The sequence below is a fragment of the Saccopteryx leptura genome, chromosome 9, assembly GCF_036850995.1.
Source record: "Saccopteryx leptura isolate mSacLep1 chromosome 9, mSacLep1_pri_phased_curated, whole genome shotgun sequence".
In the NCBI taxonomy this organism is placed as follows: Eukaryota; Metazoa; Chordata; class Mammalia; order Chiroptera; family Emballonuridae; genus Saccopteryx; species Saccopteryx leptura.
This window is the reverse complement of record NC_089511.1, coordinates 57,998,083-58,019,181: the sequence shown is the minus strand read 5'-3', so window position 1 is coordinate 58,019,181 and position 21,099 is coordinate 57,998,083. Positions and strand designations below refer to the sequence as shown.

The window sequence follows — 21,099 nt, the reverse complement described above, 5'->3', positions numbered from 1 at the left end:
ACATATGGGAGTTGATGCTTCCTGCTCCTCCCCCTTCTCCTTCTCCTTCTCTCTCTCTCTCTCTCTCCTCTCTCTCTATAAATCAATAAATAAAATATTTAAAAAAAACAACAACCCTGAGGTGGCTGGCTTGAGCGTGGGCTCATTTGGCTTGGGCACAGCTCACCAGCTTGAGTGTGGAGTCACCAGCTTGAGCGTGGGATCATAAACATGACCCCAAGGTAACTGGCTTGAGCCCAAGATCACTGGCTTGAGCCCAAAGTTGCTAGCTTGAGCCTAAGGTTGCAGGCTTGAGCAAAGGGTCACTGGCACGGCTGGAGTTACCCAGTTAATGCATATATGAGAAAGCAATCAATGAAAAACTAAGGTGCTACAGCTATGAGTTGATACTTCTCATCTTTCTCTCTCTCACTCGCTAAAAAAAAAAATCGGGAGCCAACTCTATGGTTTGGAATCCTAGCACTTACTAGATAGTGAGTAAGTAGATTACTCAACATCTCTGTGCCTCAGTTTCATCATGTATAAAATGGGGATAATCATTTCTACCTCTTGGGCCCACTAAGGATTAAATCAGTTAATGTATGTCAAGCACTTAAAACAGTGTTTAGCACAGAGTAACCATTATATATTACATACTCTATCTAATTGTACTTATCAGCAGCAACATTATATCACAGAGGAACAAGCTAGTAAGTCAGAGACAGAAATAGAAAGCAGATCTTCTCCCATTTGAAGCTCCATCCACAGAGAGCAGGGTTTGTTGTTGTTTTTATGTATCCCTAAGGTTTTCCAGACTGATATAAACAGTTTAATGTGAAATTACACAAATCAAAAAATTCAGCAGCTAAAGTTGTATTAAATCAATGTTTACAGATTTTTTTAGTTAAATTATTAAAATAACAAATACTCCATTTTGGAGACAGAACTGTACATTAAGGAACAGTCATTTGTGTTGCTATTTTTGGAAAACAAAACTTTTGTTTCACTTTTCAAAAGAAAGACCAAAAAGGCAATAACCCTATCATATCATATCAATCATATCATATATCACATCTGTTAATTACTTCAACTTCTTCATAAAAAAAATCTAGAAAGAAATAAGGCTAAACCTTGAACAATGCAGGATTAGGGGCACCAAACCCCACACATATGAAAATCAAACCCACATATAACTTCTGACGTCTCCCAAAACTTAAGCTGTCCCTCCATATCTACAGAGGACTGTTCCAGAACCCGCCATAATATAAAAATCCACACCTGGGAATACTGGTTCCGGTATGCTTGCCTGACCTGCGGTGGCACAGTGGATAAAGCGTCAACTTAGAATGCTAAGGCCGCTGGTTTGAATCCCTGGGCTTGCCTGGTCAAGGCACATACAGGAAGCAACTACTACAAGTAGATGCTTCCAGCTTCTCCCCCCTCTTTTTCTCTTTCTCTCCCTACCAAAAGTCAATAAATAAAACCTAAAAAAAAAAGAAAAAGAAAATCCATTGATGCTCAAATCCCCTATATAAATGGCATACAGTTGGCCCTGTGATTCAGACTCCCAACTGTGAATCAAAAACAGAACAGATATTTACTGAAAAAAAAAATCCCACATATAAGTGGACCCACACAGTTCAAACACATGTTGTTCACAGGTCAACTATATACTAGGATGATAACATCTGTACTATGATTTCCCTTTGTTTCCCCCTCTGGTTTTCAAAACATTCAGTATCATGATATAAAATGATTTTTAAAAAGGTTTATCAAGATTTGATAATAGCCTGACCAGGCGGTGGCGCAGTGGATAGAGCGTCAGACTGGGATGCGGAGGACCCAGGTTCGAGACCCCGAGGTTGCCAGCTTGAGCGCGGGTTCATCTGGCTTGAGCAAAAAGCTCACCAGCTTGGACCCAAGGTCGCTGGCTCAATCAAGCAAGGGGTTGTTGCTTGGTCTGCTGAAGGCCCACAGTCAAGGCATATATGAGAAAGCAATCAATGAACAACTAAGGTGTCGTAGTGGAAAACTGATGATTGATGCTTCTCATCTCTCTCTGTTCCTGTCTGTCTGTCCCTATCTATCCCTCTCTCTGACTCTCTCTCTGTCCCTGAAAAAAAAAAAGATTTGATAATAGTATTAAGAGAAAAAACACTTGGAAATTAATTCTAGAAAAAATAGATGCCCAGTTGAAAACTGCCCTCCTTTTTTCAGATGTTTTAGGTATCTTTCCTCAAACTTTGTTTAAACTTTTTCCCTTTAGTGATTTTGGTGACTGTGATAACATCTTCCACTGATTCTAAAAATAGGGCATGGGTGTGTAAGTTTATGAGCTGACATGCAAAACTGGCACTAGATTATCTAAGTCAGAATATTAAATCATTTAGTACATTCTAGTATAAAAATATATCTTAAACACTGATACTCACATCCTTTGTATGTACTGTATATACAATTTTAATTCAAGCATATTTAATATTTTCATATGAAGTGAAGAAATATGAAGTCATAGACTGTTTAATATTGTCAAATATATCCTATCACTTCTTAAGAGATTAACTTAGACAAAGTATTCCTCCACTCCAGGCCTTTGAATAATGTGGACAGACTAGAACTTCACTGGCTATCCCCTTCTTTCCACGCCAACCCATCTGAGGGATTCAGCATCTCTCCATTTAGTGCTATGGGAACAGTCTGAAAATGTCCCACAGGTGATTCTGATACAGAAGCTGTGTCCTTGCTCTCCACTCCACTCACTCCTGCAGATTTCTCTGAGGTTCTACACAGCTATAAAGTCTGCCACTTTAGGTAGAGAAAAATAATCACAACCCCATGACTTAGAAGGTATCTGACAGTGTTACTTTAATATGCTTAAAAAGAAGGGGTTAAATGTTAATGTGCATCTTCTTTTGTGGCAATGTGCAAGATTCAAATAAGAATCTGTATACTGAGGATTTCAAGGAGGGCTTCATAACTAGATATACGGCAAACTGGAACTGCCCTTTAATCAAGGACATGGATGAAGGAGGAAGAAAAGTGGGTAATCAAACAAAATAATGTCCCCTAAAGTTTGAGAGAATGGTTTGAATATGTGATTAATGGAAAGGTGATTTGTGCAAGTTAGGTCTTCTGATAACAGAAAAGGAAAGCCAAAGACTGACATGTAGAGATGCAATGTTATATGATCCCCAATTTCTTCTCCCAAGTATAATCTTTTCTTTTTTTCTTTTTTCTTTTTTTACTAAAAGAGACAGGCAGGCAGGAAGGGAGGGAGATGAAAGCATTAACTCGTAGTTGTGGCACCTTAGTTGTTCACTGATTTCTTTTCATAGATGCCCCTTGCTCAAGTCAGCAACGACCTTGGACTCTTTTCTGTGATCCCACACTCAAGCCAGTGACCCAGCACTCAAGTTGGTGAGCCCACACTGAAGGCAGATGAGCCCGTACTCAAGCCGGTAACCTTGAAGTTTCAAATCTGGGTCCTCAGCGTCCCAGGTAGATGCTCTATCCACTGTGCCACTGTCTGGTCAGGCTCAAATATAAATTTCTGCAGGTCTGACATCAACTCTATTAAAAACTAATAATAACTAATAACTACAAAAAATATGGTTTGAGTATATGCCATATTGTAAATATAAGTCAAATACATTGGCTCAGCCTGGCTTCTGGTGGCACAGTGGATAGAGCACCAACCTAGAATGCTGAGGTCACCAGTTTGAAGCCCTGGGCTTGCCCAGTCAAGGCACATACAACAAGCACAAGCAAGCAACAAACAACTAAAGTGAAGCAACTATCAGCTATCAGTTATTGATGCTTCTCGCTCTCCTACCCCTCAACTCTCTGTAAAATCAATAAATAAAATCTTAAAAAACAAAACAAAAACACATTGGCTCAGCACAGGGATTGCCAGTTGCCTAGTAGAGTATTTACAAAGTGTCCTTTTTCGTTACTGTGTACAAATTCTACACTATTTAAAAACTATTGTATTTGCAAAGATCCTGAAAAATTCTCATAACTAGTAAAAAAAAGAAATGGAATTTTTCAGCTTTCTTGGAAAATGTATGTTGTTTAAGTGTCATCAGCCAATATTACATCACCATTAGTAAGTATACAAGGCATGGCATAGATTCTGACTGGGGCTTCAAAACTACAGTTATCTATATGAAAAAATATCTGTGCCTGCATTATCTCCAAACTAGAAAACATATTAATCAATAAATGCTGATTATTAGCTATATGTTATAGTAAGAGGACCCTTAAATGGCACAAAAAATTAACAGTGATCCACAGATGTGAAGCTTAAAAAAATTTTTTGGCTAGGTCTGAAAGTCACTGTTCATTGTTAGAGAAGATATCAGTAGTGGTGACTGAGACTATGATGTGTACTCCTCTACCACTATATTGATTTATGCCTTAATAAAGTCAAATTTTTTTAGTATGCATCTATCTCTTCTTTAAGTCACTTAACAAAATATGCTGTCCACTGTTGGCTAACTTGCTGAATGCACTCCCAATTTAAAAAAATTCTCAATGCTCTCCACATGAACATGAACCAACCATAATTGTAAAACCTAAAGCTTGTGTTAGTGAACAGATCGGTAACTCAACAAGAAATAAAACTGAACCACAACAACAAAAAATGCTCCAACCCCAATCCTGTAAAATGTTCACACTGGAAACAGTAGCAATAAATATTATGCAAGAGAAGATAATTCTTTATACAGAGCTGGAATGGATAAATATTTCTTGAATGAATATATACATTTCTTCCTCATACTATATCCATGTGTCAAAGCATCAAACAATTTAATTTGTGCCAGTTTCTGTTGTGTCTTGAACTTTATATTTAAGTTTATCATGAGGGGAATAAAAACCTGTTTGGCTTGCCTCACCATGAATCACAGCCAGGAGGTCAGCTTGTTGTGTATCAGCAACTATGTTTTCACTACAGCTATGTGACCTAAAGTGGCAGCAAGAGAGGCACCAAAATAGAAGGAGCAGGAGGCTTCTCCTGGCTCCTCAGCCCCCAATGGGCTTTTCCAGCTCATTCGGGTATCTGAGCAAGAGCCAACCGTCAAGGAGAGAAAGAACAAACCCAACATCCCCGAGAAAAAAAGGCTGCAGGCCCACCAGATCTTCCTTGCCCTCCCCGAGAGCCCGGTGAAGCAAGAACATAAAAGAAAGCGGGCTTAAGAAACAGCGAGGAGAAAACACAGCATGACAGGGGCCAAAACTAGCCCGGTGCAAGGCAAAAATCCAGCGGTGCCCGTCAAGCACAGATTTCGGGAAGATCTGGAGACGGAGGAGGATCTATCTCCCCACGGGAGCTCAGGGCGCAGGTTCAGCGCGAGCGCAGCGGGCCCCCGTCCCCGAAGTACCTCCCGGCACCCGGGACCTGCCCTTGCTCCCACCTCACCTGTCCGGTGGCCACCGGCGCCGGCCGACTCTCCGGCCGCGGGTCCCGCCCCTGCCCGCCCTCCCAGCCCGTGCCCTCCCGGTGCGTCGCCTGTGACCACCTCCCGGGTCAGTTCGGGTAGGAGTCGAAGCCCGCCTCGCCACCCCAGGCCTGTCGCCAGCACTCACTTTCTGAATCCGCTTCAGCGCCATGGGTCAGGGAGGACGGCGGGGACACCGGCCGGCGGAGGCGGCTGCGGGGCTCGGGGGCGTGCGGTCGTCGCGGGCGCGGCTCGCTGGCTCCTCGGCTGGCTCAGCCCGGTGAGTCGCTGGCTCAGCCCCGAGAGTCTCCGGCTCGCCGCTCGCTGGCTCGCTCCAAGCGCCTGTGCCTGTTCCGTACGCGCCCAAGCGCGAGTGTGCGCGAGTGTGCGGGCGGGGACACCGGCGAGACTCTTTTGTTTCCGCTTTTGCTTCTGGGAAGGAGCCTGAGCCCTCCCCGCCCGCGCCCCGCCCCGCCTGGCACACTGGGAAGTGTAGTTCCAATCCTGTCCTCCGCGGTCAACCCCGGGCGGGGACCGTGACTCATTGCTGACCTCAACGCCGCAGCCTGGGCTTGGAACGCCTGGGGCTAGAGCCGGTCTCCGCAGTTTGATCTGGTTCCAGTTCCTGAACTTGACGTTTCCAGTCTGTAAAATGGGGACAAGAAACTCGCTCGTTAAAGTGCTTATGGAATTTCTGATGTGATACCGCTGATCTTGTTATTTTTACAGATTTCACTTTCTTGTCAAATGTATGAAAGTCTCACCCTCCACATATGGACTCATACCTACCTAGTTCTTACTGCAAAAAAAGGTGCCACCTTTGAAGGTGTCGCTTCTTTGAACTCCAAAGTTTGAGCTTCACCTTCACCATTGGCTTCTTCCCTTCTGTGGACAACGCACGCTCTGTCTAGTCTACTCACACGCATTAGTCCCTCCATTCTTATGAACTTGTGTGCACATTAAAACTTTGTTTCTGGCCCTGGCCACTTGGCTCAGTGGTAGAGCGTCGGCCTGGCATGCAGGAGTCCCAGGTTCGATTCCCGGCCAGGGCACACAGGAGAAGCGCCCATCTGCTTCTCCACCCCTCCCCCTCTCCTTCCTCTCTGTCTCTCTCTTCCCCTCCCGCAGCCGAGGCTCCATTGGAGCAAAGATGGCCTGGGCGCTGAGGATGGCTCTGTGGCCTCTGCCTCAGGCGCGCTAGAGTGGCTCTGGTTGCAGCAGAGCATCACCTCCTGATGGGCATGCTGGGTGGGTCCCCGTGGGGCGCATGTAGGAGTCTGTCTGACTGCCTCCCTGTTTCCAACTTCAGAAAAATACAAAAAAAGAAAAAAACCAACAAACAAAAAAAACTTTGTTTCTGTTCTCAGCACAAGCAGAATAGGTTTTCACCGGTGTCACGCTAATTGCCAAATCCAGTTCACTGCTTTACCTCCGTGATGTTTTTGAACCATTTGATTGTGGGCCACCCTTATGTTTTTTGTAACACTCACTGCCTATGGCTTCCATAGCACCATGGTATATGGGTCTTCTCCTTTTCTAAGTTTCCCTTTTCTGTCACTAGCTCCTCTTCCCAAGGGTTGGAATGCCCCAGAATTCCAAGCCTTGGTCTCTCATGATCAGTGTCTTCCTAGAAAATACTGTATACCTGTGCCCTCCTATAAACTTTGAAGCCAACCAGTGCATTCAGAGGACCACTATCCTGGGATGGGATGCCAGCTTTGACACACACCCCCTCGTGTAACTGGCTAAGCCACATAAACTCTCTAATCCTCAGTTTCATCATCTGTCTATAGAGATAATAATCTTTAAATGTATTATTGTAAGAATTAGCTGGCATTAATATAATGTGCCAAACACAGTAACTAATATGTTGAAAGTGTTTAATAAAAATTATTACCTTATTTGTTTTTAATCTATGTGGTGATGACTTAGCCTACTGGACATGTTAACCTTTCTTCCAGGACTCAGCGTTCATTGCCACAAGATGAGGGTGGAGGAAATCTTCCCAGGAAACTCTAAACAATAGCTGCCATAGCATTCTAAAGGCTTACAAGGAGCAAGGGGAAAAAAATCACTTATGTAACTTTAAATCACATGTCCAGGGGAACAGGATAGCGAGAGAATAATTGAAATAATCAATGGGGTCTGAACTTTAATTTGGAAGCTTCTCATCCCCTCCACCAAATGTTGATGATGATAATGATGATGAAGAAGAAGGAGGAGAGGGAGGAGAAGAAGCCGAAGCAGAGAAAGAGGAAGAAGGAGAAGGAGGAAGATGTCAGTAACAACAGATCGGGAACCTGGCTTCTCTCTTACTTTCATTTTCACGGGGTCTTGCTTTTCTCTGCACATTGGCCCACCCTCCTTTTTCCATCTCCCTCTTGGCTTCCCTTATACAAGGCTTGAGCGTGCACTGTCCTTACCTCACTTTTTGACACTCCTCCAGCAACTGCGCCTGCTGCTAAATGATCAAGCCTTTTGGTACTCTCCATTTCATCTCCCTAAAAAGAAGAATCTCATTGATGCAACTCATCATTTTACTCCTGGCTATAAATGTCAGCTAGTGATTAAAGTATAGATTGACAACCCTTGGGTTAGGTGGCCACCTATAGTCCAGTCAGCCGGGGGAAGTTTAAAGTACTTTTGGGCAAAGAGGCTTCTGAAACACAAAAGCAAAAGAGGTGTACTTGGCTAGGTTTTTATACCACCTTTGTACTTCAGAAAGTGGGATCCTACCCCTACATTGCCCTTCCTTTTCATAGAGAAAGCATGAGAGTGTCCTTTAAATAGAGAGAAATAGTCTGAACTTGGGCACCAGCTCCTTTGGGGAGTTGCTTTCCCAAGCTGATAGCATTTGGATATCATGTCAGACGTGAGGCCATGATCAGTGGATACCACTATGGGGAAGCACTAGTTGCAGATAGCTCATTTCCAGGAAGCCCATAAAAAACCTCCAGGGTCATTCACTGGACAGTCCTTATCATCAAGCACTAGGTTAAAGAAAATACACACTCAAACAGTGGCTATGATCAGGGCATTGAGAGTTTAGGACACTAGCATTATCTCCCCGTTCCAGTACAGCCCTCATACTAGTCACACTAGTAATATCACTCCATTACTTAAAAACCTCTATTGGTTTGTATCATGGAAGCCCAATGGCTCAGCTTAAGGCAAAACACCCATCACAATTTATTCTTAAACTCCTTCTTTCTATATTTATCTCACACACTATAGTTAATGTCATGTGCCTTTGCACTGTGCATTCTCTCCACATAAAATGACCTCCCATCAGTCACCTAACAAACTCCTATATATCCTTCAAGACCCAACTCAAATGATACATTCTTTATGAGATCCTTCTCTACCTATATACTGAAGTTGATTTATTAATATTTATATTATTCTTTTAATTCCAGAAGCAAGATAGTCATATTTTAGGGATATTATTTGTCTTTTTCATGACTGGTTATCTCATTAGAACATGAATTCTAAGAACATATGAAAAATAAAATAAAATAAAGCAAACAAACAAAAGAAAATTTAGAAAATGTTTACTTTAAAAACAATTATTGATTTTAGAGAGAGGAAAGAGAGCAAGAAGGGGGAATAAGTAGGAAGTATCAATATCAACTCATAGTAGCTGCTTTTCATATAAGCGCCTTGACTGGGCAAGCCCAGGGATTTGAACTGGCAAGCTCAGCATTCCCAGGTCAATGCTCTATCCACTGTGCCACCACAAGTCAGGCAGGAAATGTCTTTTTTTTTTTTTTTTTCAGAGACAGAGAGAGAGTCAGAGAGAGGGATAGATAGGGACAGACAGACGGGAACTGAGATGAGAAGCATCAATCATCAGTTTCTCATTGTGACACTTTAGTTGTTCATTGATTGCTTTCTCATATGTACCTTGACCATGGGGCTACAGCAGACCGAGTAACCCCTTGCTCGAGCGAGCGACCTTGGGCTCAAGCTGGTGAGCTTTGCTCAAACCAGATGAGCCCACGCTCAAGCTGGCGACCTCGGGGTCTCAAACCTGGGTCCTCTGCATCCCAGTCCAATGCTCTATCCACTGAGCAACTGCCTGGTCAGGCAGTAAATATCTTTTTAAATTAGTTAAAACTTGCATACAGTAAGATGCACACATCTAAGTGTACAATTCAATGAGTTTTCACAGATGAATATGCCTGTATAACAAGGCCTCAATCAAGATATAAAGCACTGCTATCACCACAGAAAATTCCTCTGTAACCCTTTCCAGTCACTCTCAACCCCAATAGAGCACCAGTGTTCTGATTTCTATCACTATAGATTAGTTTTGTCTGTTTTTGAATGTTATGTAAACAGAAAAATACAATACATACTCTTCTGTGTTCTGTCTCATACCCATTGACATTATACAGTTATTAGAATATTATTGACTTTATTCTTTATGCTGTATTTTACATCCCATGACTGTTCTGTAACAATCAATTTGTACTTCTTAATCCTCTCACCTATTTGCTTTTATTTTATCCCGTCTTTTCTTTTGTTTCTCTGTTCCTTTATAGGTTTCTTTTTTATTGTTGAATATCTGTTAGCATCTAATTATAATTTTTTGAATTTTTTTGTACTTAGTGCTTTACTTGCATTATCTCATTTAATCCTCTAATAACCCTCTGACACAGGTATATATTTCACTCTCTTAGATACAGTGGTTCCTTGTCTATTGTAGAGGTTAGGTTCCAGAATCCCCTGGAATAGGCGAAAATCCGCAAAGTAGCAACCTTATATTTATTTTATTATTTATATATTTTAAGGCTTTATTTAGATTCAATATTCTTCTAATATGTTTTAATTAATATTTTTATATTGTTTTCCTTTTTAGGCTAGAAAATACTTATTTTACTACAAAAACTATTAAAATAATAAATATATAAAAATACCTTTATACCGCAAAATCTCATGATATAGCAAAAAATCTGTGATACCAAATTAGATATGTACAATTTTAAAATCTGCGATACAGTGAGACTGTGAAAAGTGAACCATGAGGAACGGCTGAAGGAAAATGAGATACACAGAAGTTAAGTAATTTGACCAAAATCTAATACTTCATAAATGGTGAAGCTGGAATTGGAATCTGGGCTTACTAGGTAGGCCACAGAGTTTGTGATGTAAAAACAACAACAATAAACAGCTCATGCTTAAATAAAAGTGGAAAGTATAGTGGAAAATATTTTTCCTGAACAATGTTAGAGTAGCAAAGTAATCAAGAGGATGACTATTCCATTATATTCATAGGTCCCACCAATTTTCAAGGTGATGGATTAAACAGGACAGAAATAGAAAGCTAAAACAGAGACTAACTTATTCACCCAAACTGTCCTTACTGTTCACGTTCTTTTCAGTCTGTGGAGTTCTATTATAGGGATTTAATTATTTTAGCTTGAGGTTTTGATCCCCATTAAACTATAAAAATTTAGCTAAATAATTCTAATTACCTACATAAGATTAGTAAGAATTCACAGCCCTGGCCGGTTGGCTCAGCGGTAGAGCATCGGCCTGGCATGCAGGAGTCCCGGGTTTGATTCCCGGCCAGGGCACACAGGAGAAGCGCCCATCTGCTTCTCCACCCCTCCCCCTCTCCTTCCTCTCTGTCTCTTTCTTCCCCTCCCGCAGCCAAGGCTCCATTGGAGCAAAGATGGCCCGGGCGCTGGGGATGGCTCTGTGGCCTCTGCCTCAGGCGCTAGAATGGCTCTGGATGCAACAGAGCGACGCCCCAGAGGGGCAGAACATCGCCCCCTGGTGGGCATTCCGGGTGGATCCCAGTCAGGCGCATGCGGGAGTCTGTCTGACTGCCTCCCCGTTTCCAGCTTCAGAAAAATGAAAAAAAAAAAAAAAAAGATTAGTAAGAATTCATTATGAATTATTTCTCTGTAAAGAGAGGAAAATGTTTTTGCAGAATAAACCATAATGGTGTTAGAGTTGGTAGGAAAACAAAACAGAAAGAAAGAACAAAAGGGGATGTGGGACATTGCCCAAAATGAGAGATTAGGTAAAACTACACTCTCATAGCAATCAGCTGTAAATTTGTGGCTTGAACCTTATCCACTGATGCACCAAGAAATAAATACCTTTCTATTCTTAGCCCAGTCTCTGCCTCACAGAAAGGGGCATCCAAAAGCCATAGCTTGATTTAAATCTATTCAACAACCATAGAATTTTGGTTATCTAATCAATTGATATACCGTACTCAAATTGACCCAAACCTTTGCATTTTTAAATTTGAAATGTCCCAGGTAGAGAAACAATCTGAGCCTGTGTAAAAGGAGGAGTATGGGCTAGACAGGGTCATGCAAGCCAAGGTGCTTGACTACCAAGCAACTGTAAAAGAAGTCCACAGTTTTGTATCTCAACCAAGTTTGGGAATCTGAATTTTTTAAAAAGTTCCCTAGATGAAGTGATTTCTTCCTTCCCTCCTTTCCCTCTCTCTGTCCCTATGTGTAAATCAAAACCAAATGAGGTCTTTCCTCACACCTATGAGGATAGTTTCTATAAACAAAAAATAAACAAACATAAAATAACAAGTGTTGGTGAGGAAGTGCAGAAAAAGGAACCCTTTTGCTCTGTTGGTTGGTGAGAATGTAAAATGGCATGACCACTATAGAAAACAGAATGGAGACTCCTCAAAAATATTAAACAAGAACTACCACATGATCCAATGAACTCACTTCTGGTTACATATCCAAAGGAAGGAAAATAGGATAGTAAATATATGCCTGCACTCCCATGCTCATTGTAACATTATTCACAATAGCCAAAATATGGAAGCAACCCAGATGTCCATCAACAAATAAGTGGATAAAGATGTGGTGTGTATATACAATGAAATATTATTCAGCCATGAGAACGAAGAAAATCTTTCTATTTGCGACAATTGGATAGAACTTGAGGCATTTTGCTAAGTGAAATAAGCCAGACAAAGGCAAATACCATATGATCTCACTTATATGTGGAATCTAAAAAACAAAAGTCAAACTAATAGAAACTAAGAGTAGAAAAGCGGAGCGGTAGAAATAGGGAGAGGTTGGTAATAGGTTATAAGTTGAATAAGTTCTGAGGATCTAATAATGTACAGCAGCACAGTGACTAAATTCATAACTTTGTATTGTGTAACTGAAATTTGCTAAGTAAAACCTACCATATTTCCCATCTATAAGACGCACCCTTTTTAAAAAAATTTGGGGTCTAAAAACTGGGTGTGTCTTATACAGTGGTTGTAGATTTTTTTACTTGTATTTCCCGCTTTTTTGTGCTTGTTGTCTTTGCGCTCATTGTTTTGCATTTGTTAACGGTATATTACGATAGGTTACAATTTGCCATGTTCTGCCCAGAAATGGCGAAGAAAAGATTTTCGTACAGTGCTGAATTCAAGTTAAAAGTGGTCCAGTTTGCAAAAGTGAATGGAAATTCTACTGTTGAACATAAGTTTCATCCTCCTCCAACTGAGAAATCAATCCAAGACTGACTACGGGAAGAAGAAACGCTACTGAAAACGCCAAGGCAGAAGAAGGCCATGAGAGGCAAGTCAGCAAAATGGGAATTGAAGATATGGATTGAACAGCAAAGGGCAATTGGAATTCCTGTGTCCACAAAGATGGTTGAGCATGAGGCAAGAAGAATTGCTGATTAAAAAGAAGTTACTGATTTCAAAGGAGGTCACAATTTGTGCTTCAGGTTCATGAAATGGAGTGAGCTAAGCATGTGTACACACACCAGACTTGCCCAAAAGATGCCTGAAAGCTACGAGCAGAAGGTCCTCGAATTTCATTGTTTTGTCATTCAACGTCTGAAGACACATCAGTTTAGGTAGGGACAGATTGCAAATATGGACAAAGTCCCCTTCAATTTGGTGTCCCAAGTAACAGAACTGTTGATAAGAAGGGGGTGAAAACTGTAACTGTGAAGACAAGTGGACATGAAAAGAGCCATTATACAGTTGTTCTAGCTTGTTGTGCTGATGGAACCAAGCTGCCTCCTATGCCAATTTTCAAATGCAAAACAATGCCAAACGAAGACATTCCTTGAGGAGTGATTGTCCACATTCACAACAAGGGTTGGATGGATCAGAATGGGATGATCTGGTTTGAGAAAGTTTGGAGAAGGAGGCCAGGTGAGCTCTTATGTAAACCTGCCCTATTGGTGCTTGATCAGTTCAGGGCACACATAACAAAAAACACAGAGAGAGAAAAAAACCCACACACAGAGAAGATTGCTGCAGAGCAAAAAACAAAACTTGCTGTCATACCTGGAGGCTTGACATCCCAGCTCCAAGCACTTGATGTCAGCATTAACAAACCCTTTAAAGCTGTGATGAAAGACAATGGAACCAATGGATGAAGTCTTTCTGGGGATAATTTGACACCATCAGGTAGAGTGAAAAAACCAACTATAGGAGAAGTTTGCACCTGGGTGAAAAGATCCTGGGTAATATCAAGATTGAGATCATTATCAAGTCCTTTAAGAAGTATGGCATTTCAAATGCCATAGATGGAACTGAGGAAGAGGCAATATATGATGACAGTGATTAATCATCAGACACAGATGAGGACAAACTAATAGATGGGATTTTGACAGTGAGAAGAAGTTGCGTGAATTTTATGATAAATAAAACTGGAGTTCAGACCTGACCTGTGGTGGCACAGTGGATAAAGCGTCAACCTGGAAACACTGAGGTTGCCGGTTCAAAAAAAAACAAAACCCTGGGCTTGCCTGGTCAAGGCACATATGGGAGTTGATGCTTCCTGCTCCTCCCTCCCCCTTCTCTCTCTCTCTCTCTCTCTCACTCTTTCTCCTCTCTAAAAATTAATAATAATAATAAAAAAAGACACTAAAAAAAAACACAAAAAAAACTGGAGTTCAGCCCTGGCCAGTTGGCTCAGTGGTAGAGCGTTGGCCTGGCGTGCAGGAGTCCCGGGTTCGATTCCCGGCCAGGGCACACAGGAGAAGTGCCCATCTGCTTCGCCACCACCCCCCTTCCTCTCTGTCTCTCCCTTCCTCTCCTGCAGCCAAGGCTCCACTGGAGCAAAGATGGCCCGGGCGCTGAGGATGGTTCCATGGCCTCCGCCTCAGGTGCTAGAATGGCCCTGGTTGCAACAGAGCAACGACCCAGATGGGCAGAGCATCGCCCCCTGGTGGGCATGCCAGGTGGATCCCGGTTGGGCACATGCAGGAGTCTGTCTGACTGCCTCCCTGTTTCCAGCTTCGGAAAAATGCAAAACAAAACAAAACAAAAAAACTGGAGTTCAATAACTTTATATAATACATTTTTTTTCAAAATTTGAGTCCCATAATTAAGGTGTGTCTTATACATGGGAGAATCTTATACATGGGAAATATGATAAATATTCCCACATATATAAATAAATAAAAGTGAGATAAATTTACTAGATGGGGAATCCTGTCACAATGTATACATATATCAAATCACCATGATATACACTTTAAATATCTTAGAATTTTGTCAATTATACCTTAATAAAGCTGAAAAAGAAAAGGCATAAATCAAATGGAGTTAATCAGTGCTTATCATACTCTGGAGAAGTTTGCTGGTGAGAGAGAAAGGGGCATGAAATACCAACTAAAAAAAATCTGATATTTTTTTCTAGATGAGATAGATCTCTTCATGTTTGAAGGTAGACATGAAAAAAATAGGTCTATTACTTATTGTTTCAAAAAAATAACTAACACTTAACTGCTTAGGTAAGCAATCAACATTTATTATCTCACATAGTTTCTGTGTGTCAGGCATTTGGGAGCCCCTTAGCTGGGTGGTTCTAGCTTCAGTCTCACTTCAGATTGTTGTCAAAATGTTGACCAGGGTTGCAGTCATTTGAATGCTCTACTAAAGGATAGTTCATCTAAGACGGTTCATTCATGTGGAACAAACACAGCATGGTTTTTGTTTTTTGGCCAAAAAAGGTGTTTGGTGAAAAGACTCAGGCATTCCTGGCTACATGTGACATGGTAGAGCAAGGCATATGGCAGGTGGTAGGGTTAAATGGCTCCCTTAACACTCAAATTCCCCTCACCCAACTCCCATTAGGGCAACTTCTTCAGTAAACATCTCCTTCACCCAACACCCTCTCTCTTTAACTCCACCCCCCTAGGAAAGTTCTGAAAAATGTCCTTGAGACAAGGCCATCCTGAAGGGTCTGAGGGTTGGGAAAAGGAGACAGTCTGCAACCAATGCGACAAACCCCAATATGCTAATCTGAGCACGTCCAGGTACAAGCAACCCCAATGCCAGCTTGAACCCCTATATCTTTTTTTAAATTCAATGAGAAGAGGGGAGGCAGAGAAACAGATTCCCGCATGCACCTCAATGAGGATCCACCCGGCAAGCCCCCTAGGGGGTGATACTCTGCCCATCTGGGGTTATGCTAAGGAGCTCTTTTTCAGTGCCTGAGGTGAACCAGGCCATGGAGCCATCTTCAGTACCTTGGGCCAGCCTGCTCCAATTGAGCCATGGCTACAGGAAGGGAAGAGAGAGGGAGAAAGAGAGGCAAGAAGGGGAGAGGTGGAGAAGCAGATGGTCGCTTCTCCTGTGTGCCCTAACAGGAAATTGAACCCGGGACATCCACACTCCGGCTGACGCTCTACCACTATGCCAACCGGCCAGGGCCTGAACCCTTATATCTAAAGCTTCCTCCCGCAGCTCGGGGCTGACACCCTTTTGCTGGTTTCAGCATGCTTGCACCCAAGTGCTTTAAAAAGAAACTTTTCTTTTGGAACACACTAGCCTGTGTTTTCAGTTCATCCTGCAGTTTCTTCTGCCTTTCACCAGGAGCCCAGCATCTGGAGTCCATGAACTTGGCTGTGCCCCAGTGAAGCCAGCAGAGGGTGGCTGTCTTGCCAGAATACCACCACCGGTTCTGTTTTCTCTGGAATGGATGTGACCTGATTTCTCAGGTACTGTTGGGAACAGTCCGCTGATTGCCAGTTTTGCTTCTCCTTCACCTATTCTCCACGTGAAGAAATGTTTCTTTCTTTGCAAATATAAGAAGAGCTCCTTTTGGTTTTCTCTTTGTGCTTCTTTGTGGCTGTGCTGTCAACAGTCCTTGTCTGCAGAGAACCTCTCTGCCCAAGAACTCCTAGTTCTTTTGAACTGTGAGAGCTTTTTGGGGGCTGATGAGAACTCTCATTTTTCCTGCGACAGTTCCAGGCATATAGGCCACTACAGTCTTCAGACACAATAGGCCCCTTTCCCCTGCTGAATATATTGTCTTATAACTATAAAACCAGAATCACAAGAAGGTGGAGCTCAGTCAAGAGAGGTGGGATGACACAGAACAGGTGTGTTTGGCACACTTGTAGTTAACACGTTCTTCATTGTGAAGTATTTCTAAATAGCTAGCTGTCTGGGCTGTTGGCATGCAGATTCTTCCCTTACCCTCACCTCCACTAACTCTGTCCAGCTACAGGCCATACAGCTTCAGGGGGACCATTTCTGGATTTATGGTTGGTGCACAAACTGACTTTTCCCCAAGTAAATACCCATAAAGTTAGATGCCAGTGTTGAGTGAGCTTCTGCTTGAAAGTAGGCTAGAACCATGGTTTGTAAAGGGTACAGAGCAGAGAGCTTCAATGACTGTGATGGCAACCATATACTTTTCAGGAGTGACAGATGGGTTCTCCCTCCAAGAATGTTTGTTATGTGTAACCTTCTATGACCTACATTTCCTTCAAGGATGTTTCTGTTATAATAGCCTATTTATTATCATTCTTAATAAAAATCAATTTTAGTGTGACCAGTGGTGGCATAGTTGATAGAGCACTGGACTAAGATACAGAGGACCTGGGTTCAAATCCTGAGCTTGGGCTCATCCGACTTGAGTGTTGGCTCATCAGTTTGAGCCCAAGGTCGCCGGCTTGTGCAAGGGTACACGTGCTCTGCTGGAGCCCCCCAGTCAAGGCACATATGAGAAAGCAATCAATGAACAACTAAGGTGTCAACAAAGAATTGATGTTTCTCATCTCTCTCCCTTTCTGCCTGTCTGTCCTTATCTGTCCCTGTCTGTTTCTCTCGTTAAAATAAAATAACATAAAATAAAGTAAAATAAATATAAAACAATTTTAAGCATGAACAGCCAGCAGAAGAATGCTTAAACACTTTTGTTTGTTTGTTTTTTTGATAAGGTATGAAAAGGAAAAGCCTTCTGTGGTTCAACTTATAATCTATTTTAATAAAGTTCTGAGCAGCTCTGATGCATTACATTAGTCAGGGTTCTTCAGAAAAACAGAACCAATAACTCATAGAGAGATACATAAGAGGAGAACTATTACAAGAATAGGCTCAGGTGATTATGGAGGCTGAGATACAACATGATATGCTGTCTACAACCTAGAGAACCAGGCAGCTGGTGGTGTAATTCAGTTTGAGTTTGAAGGCCTAAGAATCATGGGAGCCTATGGTATGACTTTCAATCTCAGCTGAAAGGCCAGAGAAAGGGGAGGGAAATAGGGAACTACACCTGGGAGTCTGAAGGCCCCAAAACCAGAAGCTCTGATGTTCAAGGACAGGAGAAAATGAATGTGGGAGCTCAACAGGAGAGAAAATCTGCCTTCTTCCACCTTTTTTTCCCTATTTGGACCCTCAGCACATTGGATGACACCCACCCACATTGAAGAGGGTGGGTCTTCTTTACACTGTTTAGTTATTACCCTCACAGACATCCAGAAATAGTGCTTTACCAGCTACTAGGGCATCTTTTAGCCCAGTCTAGTTTACACATAAAATTAACCACACCTAGGTAGCTAGAACTCTTCTTAAACGGAGCAGCTGATGTGCCTTCTCTGCAGCACAGGACCCAGCAGCTATCTCCTAACAGGCCACTCTGAGGAGCGTGGTATTTCACTGAAGCCCTGGAGTTAGGACTGGGATTGTAGGAACTAGGAAAAGGTGGTGGGGAGGGAAGACAAGTGAACTAGGCTCTCGACCTGACCCCTTTCATCCTCAAATGTAATTGGAATAGATAGATAATTATTTATCTGTTTTTATAAACTGAGTGAACTTGGGTAAAATTTGGCTTTATAACATCTTTCATGTATAATGAAATGAAGTAATGCTTGTAATGTTCTTTGTACAGTGAAGGAAGCATAGGGATTTTCAGAAGAATTAACTGTTATTGTTTGGATTCTACTTTAGAAGAATGGTTGCTAATATTTGAAAAACAGGTTTGGAAATCACTGTTTTGGTCCATATTCCTCATTTTAAAAAAATGTTTTGAGCCTGACCAGGCAGTGGTGCAGTGAACAGAGCATCGGCCTGGGATGCTGAGGACCCAGATTTGAAACCCTGAGGTTGCTGGCTTGAGCGCGGGCTCATCTGGCTTGGGCGCAGGCTCTCCAGCTTGAGTGCGGGTTTGCCAGTTTGAGTGTGGGATCATAGACATGACCCCATGGTTGTTGGCTTGAGACCAAAGGTCACTGGCTTGAGAAAGGGGTCACAGGCTTGGCTGGAGCTCCTGGTCAAGGCACATACGAAAAAGCAATCAATGAACAACTAAGGTGCTACAACTACGAGTTAATGCTTCTTATCTCTCTCCCTTGCTGTCTGTCCCTGTCTGTCCTCCATCTCTCTCTCTCTCTCTCTCTCTCTTAAAAAAATTATATAGCCTGACCAGGTGGTGGCACAGTGGATAGAGCATTGGGCTGGGATGCAGAGGACCCAGGTTCGATACCCTGAGGTCACCAGCTTCAGCGCAGGCTCATCTGGCTTGAGCAAAAAGCTCACCAGCTTGAACCCAAGGTCACTGGCTCCAGCAAGGGGTTACTTGATCTGCTGAAGGCCCACGGTCAAGGCACATATGAGAAAGCAATCAATGAACAACTAAGGTGTTGCCACGAAAAACTGATGATTGATGCTTCTCATCTCTCTCCGTTCCTGTCTGTCTGTCCCTATTTATCCCTCTGACTCTCTCTTTGTCCCTGTTAAAAAAAAAATTATATAAATATTACATAAATTTATTTGTATAATTTTAAAAAGCAACAATCATAATACAGCAACCTCCCCATTTTTTCTTGAAAATAAAAAAATGTTTCTGTAGGACAATGTCTCTAATCAACTGAGTTCCAACTTTTAATATTAAGGCAATGACAGTGTTAAAGCAGAAAGCTATATGTTAGGAGAATTTTATTGCCCAATTAGATGTCTTCTACTCTTTTGCAGAGTTCTTCCTTCTCAAATTTCTCCCTCCCTTTTTTTCTCCCTCTTTCTCTATCTCTTGCAATTTCATTTAACAATTTTCTCTGATACTGACAAATCTCTTGCTGCTCTACAACTATTTTCAGAAATTTCATCCCTTTAGTCTTTGATATGAATTGTCATATTAGGCTATGATATAAATATTCTAGGTGAAGCTTTTCAACTTCACCCCACACTTTGTTGCTTTGAGAATTTTTGCTCTATTTTACAAAAGTTGGACATTTGGAATCTGATATTGCCATGTTATAATAATGACTATTCTTTAAAGGCTCCATACTATTAATTCTCTAAGTAACCCAGGACAATATATGACAAATTACTGGGAAACAGAGATGTTTACAATTTTACTCCTCAGTTTTAAAAATATTAAGCATGTTAATGCTATAAAAGGTGTGAAATGCCTCTACATGATACAGCTTTTTAACAAACAAACTAATTTAAAGTGCCTTGAATCATGGCTAGGTGTGCTTTTCTGCAAAGCCTAACAGGATCTAATTACAGTCAGTAAATGCAGAGCAAACTATATAATCAATTAAGAATGACAAGGACTGGTCTGGCCTGTGGTGGCACAGTGGATAGATTGTTGACTTGGAATGCTAAGGTTGCTGGTTCGAAACCCTGGGCTTGTCCAGTTAAGGCACATAGAACAAGTAACCAATGAATAACTAAAGTGAAGCTACTATGAGTTGATACTTCTTGCTCCTGAGGATATTATGCTAAATGAAATAATCTAGTCACAAAAACACATATACTATATAATTCCACTTATTTGAGGTATCTAGAGTAGTTAAATTCATAGAAACAGAAAGTTACTATGGGGCTAGGGGGAGGGGAGAATGCAGAGTTGTTTAATTCATATAGAGTTTCAGTTTTGCAAGATAAAAACGTGCTGGAGATTGGTTGCACAATATGAATGTACTTAATACTACTGAGCTATACACTAGGAATAGTTAAGATGGTAAATTTTACGTAGGAAAAAATATGTTTCATTAAAGACAAACAAGTGTTGGAGAGGATGTGGACAAACCGGAAGTCTTATACACTGCTAGTGAGAATATAAAATGGTAGAGCCACTTTGGAAAAATACTTTGGCAGTTTCTTAACAAAACTATAAACTTTACCATATGACCCAGCAATTTCTTACTTATGAATATACCCTGGAGAAATAAAACATGTTCACAAAAAGACATGTACATAAATGCTTACAGCAGCATTATTTGTAATGGCCAAAAACTGAAATTGAACACATCCTAAATGTCCATCAACTGAATAGATAAGCTAAATGTGGTATGTCCATACAATAAAATATTAAAGCAATAAAAAGGAATAATCTGCTGGCACATTCTACAACATGATAGAACATCAAAAATATTATGGCCTGGCCAGTGGTGGTGCAATGGGTAGATCACTGACCTGGAATGCTGAAGATGCCAATTTGAA

At 41.6% G+C, this 21,099-nt stretch overlaps 1 protein-coding gene across 4 annotated transcripts in view; it reads right to left on the bottom strand.

Moving 5' to 3' along the window:
- UBE2D1 (ubiquitin conjugating enzyme E2 D1) overlaps positions 1 to 6,032 on the bottom strand; it is a 45,609-nt gene extending 39,577 nt beyond the window's left edge. For 2 of the 4 annotated variants that reach the window (XM_066349127.1, XM_066349128.1), the window contains exon 1: positions 5,566 to 6,010. Coding sequence is in view for 1 of the 4 variants with exons in the window: in XM_066349124.1 (XP_066205221.1) it covers positions 5,566 to 5,589 (24 nt within the window). In the remaining 3 variants the exon portion in view is untranslated. Of the gene's footprint in view, positions 1 to 5,565 lie in introns of all 4 variants that reach the window. The other 2 variants (XM_066349123.1, XM_066349124.1) reach the window with 2 other exon arrangements.
- Between the last annotated feature and the right edge of the window lie 15,067 nt (positions 6,033 to 21,099).